Source organism: Athene noctua, unplaced genomic scaffold, assembly GCF_965140245.1.
Source record: "Athene noctua unplaced genomic scaffold, bAthNoc1.hap1.1 HAP1_HAP1_scaffold_82, whole genome shotgun sequence".
NCBI classification, from domain to species: domain Eukaryota; kingdom Metazoa; phylum Chordata; class Aves; order Strigiformes; family Strigidae; genus Athene; species Athene noctua.
In genome coordinates this window covers 370,460-378,177 of record NW_027437569.1, presented here as the reverse complement: position 1 = coordinate 378,177, position 7,718 = coordinate 370,460, and the positions used below count along the sequence as shown (strand labels likewise).

The following is a 7,718-nucleotide window of genomic DNA, read 5'->3' as shown; positions in this document are numbered from 1 at the left end:
GACTGCTACTCTAAACTTCCCCGTACAGCCCTGTGCCAAGGCTGAAGGGATTGGTCATGATTGTTTAGTAGGAACGGTTAGAACCTAGGTAACAAAACACGAGGTGATTTGTAAACTGATTTATAATACATACATAGGACTAGAAGAATGCAAGGAGTTGTCAAGGTCCAGGATTAATGGGAACTGAGGGCAGTGACCGTAACAGCTTGCAGGTACCTGCCAAGAAAACCGTGTCCTTAAGCAAAAGGTGATTCCGGCCGGGGGAGATCGCGACCGCTGACCCACGGACCACCTACTCACATTACACCCCAGAGCCATTTCTAGACATTTCTAACCTCTACTGCGCAGAATCGGAAATAGGAAGAGAATATGTTCATGATTTCTTGGAAGCTGTGTGCTTATACATGAAGACCTAATGAATATGTAGGAGTAAGTTCTATAGAAGGTGTATGATTCTGGTGCCTGGCACGTGTTGTTGGTGAGAGCACTCCCCTACACGTCCGGCCGTCAATAAAGGAGTGTCTGCTTATCTGCGTCAAATTGGTGTAGGTAAGTGCTTTTATCCCGGATTTCGGTGACACCCAGAGCTGCCTCAGGCAGACACCAGCCCACCGGGCTCCCAGAGCTGTCGGGGGGGGCAGAGGTCCCAGGAAGGGCCAGGGGGCAGAAAGCCAGCCTGCCCCCAGCTCTGCTCTGCCTGGGAAAGCTGAGCCCAGCCCAGCCCAGCCCCACCTCTGCGGGGAGAGCAGCTGGGCGAGGGGCAGGGGGAGAGGGCTGCCTCCAAACCCAGCTCAGCTCCCCTCGGGGCTTGACGCCGCTGCTTCTGCCTGACAGGAGTGACTGAGGAGCTCCTGGTCCAGCTCTGCTGTGGGCTTGGGAAGAAGGACACAGACCTGCTGTATTCAGCCTAAGAATAACTGCTGTATTGAGACAAAGGGTGCAGCGGGTGGTTGGGGGCATCGGGAGCAGAAGGGGTGGTCGGGGGCATCCAGAGCTTTAGTTCAAAGGGCTGCTGTTTCTTTTTGACTTCGATCAGGAGCCGCCCCTGCTTCTTGATGTGTTCCCGGCAGAGGACATGGTCATCGTCATCATCGTCAGAAGCAGGAGGGTCTGGAGGAGAGAGCAGAGAGGAGCAGGTTGGGGAGGGTCTGCGGGGCCACCTCCGCTGTGCCTGTGTCCCTGGGGAGCTGTGGCCCGTTTTGGAGGGCTGGTGGCATCCCAGAGAGCCCCGTGCCAGGCCCTCGGGCACAGGCACTGTGACGGGCTCTCCCAGCCCAGCGTCCCAGGGTGACCTGCAGGGCCTGGGGATGCCACCGCTGGGGTCCCCCCCCAACACTGCTGGGGCTTCCCACCAAGGTCTGGAGCTGCGGGGCGGTGGCTTCACCTCCGCTTTGGGAAAAAGGGCCGTGAGCTGCAGAAGCTCCTTGTCTGCTCCAAGAGCCTCCAATCAGAGGAGGCCACAGGCAGAGCCAAGCACTGGTTCTTCACCCTCAGGGCAGGGGATTTTGAAGACGAGGGCCCCCTCCCTGCCCCACAGCATCTCCCCTTGTTTCTGCTGGGGCTTAGCGCTTACCACCCCAACAGTTGCCGTCGTTCTCCCACATCCCCACCTAAAACCACGCCCCGTGCTCAAAGCCTTGGAGACAGCCAAGGTCAGACCCAAGGTCTGGAGGCAGCTCCTGGGTCGGGGTCTGCTGGGACAGTGGGAGACAGGCGAGGACGCTCAGAACTGCCTGTGGGCAGGGGCTGGGACAGGCGCTGGGGGACGTGTCCCCGCTGTGCTCTCCTACCCTTGGTGTCCTCCAAGGAAATCTTCAGGCTCCGGGGAGCCTGTGCCATCGTCTGCTCCAGGAGATTTCGGACCTTGACAAAAGTCTGTGAAAGACACCCTGGGTTAACTGCTGAAGGGGAGGGGGTGTTCAAACCCAGGGGTGCTTCACCTCCATGTCCCCATGGGGGGACACCCCGCAGCGCCCAGTGCCCCTTGGGGCTGAGCTGCGCCACGGCTCTTCCCCGGGGCCACGTCCGTGCTCCCATCTAGGAGGACAGCTTGGGACGGGCCACCTGGGAGAGCCCTGTGCGGGTCCCCAAAGACCACCGCAGGGATGGAGCCCCAGCACGCACCGCATTGTCCTCGTTGAGGCTGTGGCTCTCGGGGGGCAGGCTGGCCGTGCGCTGCACCAGGTACTGCAGCTTCTGCCTACAGTGCTGGAGCTTCTCCTGCGTACTCCAGGCCTGGACAAAAGCGTCCTGCAATCGGAGAGAGAACAACTACGTTGGTGGGGAAGAAGAGTCTCTTGGGGTGACAGTGGCCGCTCCACACATCACTGTGCTGTGCCGCTGCACCCCCAGCACCGGCCGGAGCCGTGCTCACCCCCGCACCGCACGGGTACCTGGCCGGGCACCGTGATGCCACGCAGCAGGACGGCCAGGTTGTTGACAGCGTGGTCAAACTGGAGCAGCAGATCCTCCTCCTTCAGCATCTGGGCTCGCATCTGCTCCCGCCGAGCCTCCTCCCGCTGCAGCTCCCTCCTCAGCTCCTCCTCCAGCTTCCTGCAGCCAGACACATTCACATCCATACAACTGCATCAGGGTGCAGAGACACCCCACATCTGTTGCCAAAAGTGCTCGTCTCACCCCCCGCACCGCCTGCAGAGCAGAGATGTTGCCTGCAACCCAACCCCACGCTGCTGGTCCCACTCCCCACGCCAGGCAAGGAGCAAGGGTCCTCCTGGTGCCACCCGCAGCGGGAGCTTTGGGGGCTCTGCCAGGCCCAGCGCTGGGGGAGCACTCTGCTCAGGAAACCTCCCAGAGCAGGAGGGGTGGGGGCTGCAGCAGGACGGGGGAAGAGGGGCCCTGTTGGGACACCCAGGATGCCCACATCCCTCCTCCAAGGGTGGTGGCCCAGTTGGCACGGCTGTCCCGAGGCCAGCAGTACCTGAGGGTGTTGGGGGGCTGGCGACGCTTCAGCTCATCGTGCTTCAGCTCCAGCTGGTGCAGCGTCTCCTTCAGCGCCTGCTGCTTCTCCTTGCACTGCTGGAGATACCGCTCCAGGTCCGCCGAGGCCTTCTGCTGCTCCAGGAACCTGCCAGCCATGTCCTGGCCAGGGGAGAGCACGAGGACTCAGCCCGTGGCCCTCCTGGAGGGTACAGGAGCCGGGCCGTGGCCTCGGGGAGGTCTCTGCCCCAGGGACTGCTGCAGGTTCATGGCATGGAGAAAAGCAGCTCCATCCCTGCCTGCACAGGAGGGGTCTGGGGGGCTGCAGGGGCAGAGCAGAGCAGAGCACCCCACCGGGACACAAGGCCAGCAGAGAGGTCTCGGCTCAGCCCTGCGTTTTAACGGAGATGGGTTTTACTTACCCAGACGTGGGAGCACGGCACCGCAGCCTTGGCCTCCTCCACCTTTTTGGTGACCCAGGCCTTGTACTCCTCCTGGGACTTGGTGTCCTCCAGTTGGGTTCCTGGCGTGGGAGGGAAGCGTCAGGGAATGCTGCCTGCAGCTGTGCCCACGTCACACCCCCCTGCACCCCGCCAGGCACTCACCCGCAAGAGGGTCCTGCAGCTGCAGTTTCGACAAGTCCACGGCGAGCTTGTGCCTGGCTTGCTGCAAGGATGTTCAGCGTCAGCCCCCGAGCTGCTGGCACCCTGGGGGAGCTGGCCCTGCAGGCCCCCCACCCACGGGGGGCTCCGCACTGGTGCCTGTCACCTGCCCGCAGCCCTGCCTGTGCTGGCCCCCCCAGCTCACCTCTCTCAGATGCCTTTTTAAGAATTCCTTGAGCTGCAGCTTCTGCGCGGCCTCGGAGCGGCACCAGAACTCTCTGTCCGCCCGCATCTGGGTTTTTAACTTCTCCACGTCGCCCTGCAGCGTATCAGAGAAGGGAAAATTAGCTGCGGAAGCCGGAATGGACCTTTGGGAGCCAGCTGAGCTTCTGGGATGACCAGTGTCAAAAAGGACACCTGCCCTCCCCGTGCTGAGCACGCTGCCTTCACCGTGGCTGGCGCTTCGGGCAGGCTGTCCCCAGCCCCAGGGCACTCTGGCCCAAGAGCGAGACCCAGGAGGAGCTCTGGAGGCAGCCGGGTGCCGTGGGCAAGCCCAGCTCAGTCTCTGTTGCAGGAAGACTCCCCGGCCAGCCGGGGCGCGTGGTGCTGTCGGTGGGCTCTGGAGTGTGGGAAAGGGCCCCACGGTGCCCCGGGCCATCTCACCTTGGTTACAGCAGCCGCTCTGCGGGCATCTGCAGCCACGAGCTCTGCATCTTCCAGCTCCCTATGGTAGCGTTCAGCCGTCCCACACAGGAGGTCCAGGTGCATAGGCAGGTGGTCCAGCTCCTGGGACAGAGAGAGGCACAGCACGTCACCCCACTGAGCCCCAGGGGTCCCCCACACTGTGACAGGGGGTGGAGGGAGCAGGAGGACCTGGCTGATGCGGGGGGGCGTAACACCAGAGCAACCCCTTGGACACCTCGTTGCCTTGGCAGGGGGAGCGGGTGGGACGATGGCACACAGTGAGGAGGGGCTCACCTTCCGCAGGGCATCCCGCACCTCCACGTACAGGGCTGTCACCTTCTGTGCAGCCTGAACTTTCAAGAGCATCTTCTCGATGCTGTTCTCCAGCTGGCGAATGGCCTGGGGCAGAGACAGGAGGGGGGACACGGGGTGACGCCACGTGCCGAGCCTGGAACCCACCGGGGGGGTGCAGGGCTGGGATGAAGGCCCCTCACGGGTGCTGCCACCCCAGGAAGGGGCCCTGGGTACCTGCAGCTGCGCCTGCTGCTGCTTGTCCTCCTTCTCCACAGCCTGCAGGCGCTGCAGCCGCCTCTGCAGCTCGTCCCGGGCTCGTCTCCGCTGCCTCACCTGGTCCAGCAGCAAGTTACAGGTGTTCACCCGCGCATGGATTTCAGCCCGGAGCTTCTCCTGGGTCACCTGCATGGACATGGGAGCGTTGGCCAGGCCAGAGGCAGGGCTCTCTGGGCACCTTCTCACAGGAGAAGGGTCCTGTCTGGAAAACTGCCCCTGAGGTAGAGCTACAGATGCCAGGACATTGCTGCAGGACATCGTCGCTCCCTTGGCAGGACGGGCTCTTGGAGAGCTTTGCTCTGGGGGGCTGGTCGGGCTAAGGCAGAGCTGGGCAACTACTGAGGGCAGCGCTGGGTCAGGCTTAGGGACTCTGCACAGCGCAGACCCGGGGCTGGGCGCCAATAAAATCCATCGATTGGTGCCCCAGATGTGGCTGCTGGCAGAGAGCGGCGGCACTGCCCTGTCCCTGCAAGAGACCCCAGGGAAAGGCAGCTGCGTGGGGCCAGCACCCCTTGTCCCCACGGCCTTACAGCCAGGTCACAACCCGGGGACAGGTAGGGGAGGGCAGAGAGAGCTTCTCTCTCCAGGGATGCAGCTGGAGCCTGCAGGAACCCGGGCAGCCCTGGGGACACGCAGGCTGGGACGGCCAGGAGCTCTGCTGGGGCCAAGGATCTGCTCGGGGAGCTCCAGGGGGTCCCTTGAGCGGTGGAAGGGGACCCACGGCACCACACGGGAACACCCCGTGTCTCGCCGCACCAGCCCCGTGGGGCTGTCCCTGTGCCGGCCCCCGGCCCCTCCGCCACGCACGCTGTTCTTCCCAGCGCCCCGGAGCCCTGGCCCCCAGCGAGCAGCCCCTGCCCGCCGGAGCCTGCCATGGCCTCCTGCCTCTCCCCGGCATAGCCACACCCGAGGGCTCCTGCGCTTCGCAGACCTGGGAGGTGGTGAGCTTGGGCACCGGGGGCAGGAGAGGGGCAAAGAGAACATCCCCCCAGCCTGGGGACGGTCACATCCAGAGGAAGCCGCATGAGGGGCAAGGGGGGCGCTGTCTCTGCAGGGCCAGCACAGGCAGGGGCACAGTAGACGGGACCTGCCGGTACCTTCTGGGTGCCGCTCGGGGCACGGACGTCCTGCACCGCCTCACACAGGCGGGGCAGCCGCTCGCTCTTCTGCTGGAGCTCTTCCCCGCAGGACCACGTGAAAGCCTCCCTCTCTTGCTCTGCAGGACACGAAGGTGCTGTTGGGACCACGCAGGACGATGGGGGGACCGAGAGCCCCCCGCCCGCCCCGTCCCGTCCCCGCGCAGCCCAAGGGGCAGCACCTTGCAAGGCGATGACGGTGCGCAGATCCCGGGCGTGCTGGCTGAGCTTTGCCTTCCGGCCCGGCACGGAGCTGGTGCTCCTGCCTCGGCCCTTCAGCCCCGCCGCGCGTGTGGCATCCATCGCAGCTCCTCGCGCACTGGAGACAGCCCGGGCTGTGGCCACGGGTGGAGCCCAGCTCCCCGCGCCCGGGAACTGTTGCCGGGGCACGGAACAGGTGAGGTCATAATCGGTTACCGAGCAGGCGAAGGCAGGGCGGGCAGGGGAGATCCCCGCTCTCCTTCCCATCCCCGTGGCTACGGCAGCTGCCACCCGCCCAGCCGGGGGAGCCCCCCAAGCCCCGCCAGAAACAGGGCGAGGGGCATTTCAGGGAAAACAGCTGCACACCCGTACCCAAACACGGCTCCGGCGCTCTCCTGCGAGCTGCCAGCTTGTCTCAGATGCCCAGAGGCGTCTCCCTAGATACGCACCTTTGGAAATGTCAGTTCCTCACTCAGGAAACGCTGGTGCAGGGAGTTACGCTCCGGTTGGAGCGGGCAAGAGCAAACCAGCTTAGATTTAGTTTCTGTAACTCGAGATCTTCACCCTGTTGTGCTCCAGGTGCTGGCCACAGAAACCAAGGGAACAACTCCCCCCCTGGGTTGGTCTTCCCAGGAAGACCGTTTTGCCAAAGAGGAGGTGCGAGCTCATAGCCAGCAGAAGTCAGTGCTAACTGCAGAGCTGCGTGGGAAAGGGCCTGTCTGCCCCTTCCCCACCTGCCTTCTGACAGGGTGGGAGCTACACACACGTCTTCCAGGCACCCAAATTAACAGTTTTGGTCCGTAGCCCATTCAGTGATAGACATCAACCAGCTTTTCAGAACTATTAGACCTATACAGGCCACGAGATTATCATAAGAATACATTATTAAATCAGAAGGAAATTGCCTGGTTTCTACCATAATCAATCTGCGTTGACCATAAGATAATGTAAACCAGTCCCGCAGGGAAACAGACCGACAGATATCCAAGAGCCCTGCAGAACGGCCCTCAAGATCCAAAGCCCCACTTCCCAAAATTACAGGCCAGAGACAAGTCACAAATGACTCAGTGCTTCCCCTTCCCAAGGGGCACAAAGCACAGTTCCATACACACAACCACACAAGCTGCTCTTCCAGCAAAGCCTCGTGCTTCGCACCTGGGTCTCTTCCGCACGCTGGTTTACAGCAGATGATGTGTAACACCCCCCCTCCTAAAATCCACCAGCCCACTGTTGTTCCGGTAGTGCTGACCCTCACAGGGACCCAGCCTCAGTGACCCGGGTCAGGATGAGCCCCCACATGGGGAGCACCTGCGGGCACAGATGCAGACCCAGATGCCCTGCCGTGAGCCGCTGGCACTGAGGCTCCAGCCAGGCCGGTGGCACAAGGAACATCCTTTCCTCTTGCCAAAGCTTAACCGTGGTGTTACAAGAAAAAAACCCAGCGTGGTTTGGCGCAGGTGTAAGTACTCTGTGAAACACAAAACCAGTTTAATGCCATGTTACAGCGTCCAATTCCTTCTGCAGAGCTGAGATAATGCTCCTTCCACCCTCTTACGCCACGCTCTTGTGCTGAGAAAGCTTTTAGAGA

At 62.5% G+C, this 7,718-nt stretch overlaps 1 protein-coding gene across 1 annotated transcript; it reads right to left on the bottom strand.

The window, feature by feature from the left end:
- Nucleotides 1-1,552: 1,552 nt before the first annotated feature.
- LOC141955031 (coiled-coil domain-containing protein 183-like) lies at nt 1,553-6,232 on the bottom strand. Its single transcript, XM_074895091.1, has 11 exons — nt 5,891-6,232; nt 4,752-4,919; nt 4,518-4,622; nt 4,203-4,325; nt 3,745-3,858; nt 3,543-3,603; nt 3,360-3,460; nt 2,939-3,099; nt 2,394-2,583; nt 2,125-2,250; nt 1,553-1,875 (listed from the first exon to the last, which is right to left on the bottom strand). The coding sequence occupies exons 1-11, from the start codon at nt 6,230-6,232 to the stop codon at nt 1,654-1,656; spliced, it is 1,713 nt and encodes a 570-aa protein (XP_074751192.1). The 3' UTR covers nt 1,553-1,653.
- Nucleotides 6,233-7,718: the final 1,486 nt, after the last annotated feature.

What these genes read in the sequence shown, in the direction of transcription:
- LOC141955031 (XM_074895091.1), bottom strand. Translation starts at nt 6,232, where the DNA reads ATGGATGCCACACGCGCGGCGGGGCTGAAGGGCCGAGGCAGGAGCACC. An exon ending in TGCGGGATGCCCTGCGGAAG is followed by an intron (nt 4,326 to 4,517) that starts GTGAGCCCCTCC and finishes TCTCTGTCCCAG; the next exon opens with GAGCTGGACCACCTGCCTAT. An exon ending in GCTGCAGGACCCTCTTGCGG is followed by an intron (nt 3,461 to 3,542) that starts GTGAGTGCCTGG and finishes CTCCCACGCCAG; the next exon opens with GAACCCAACTGGAGGACACC.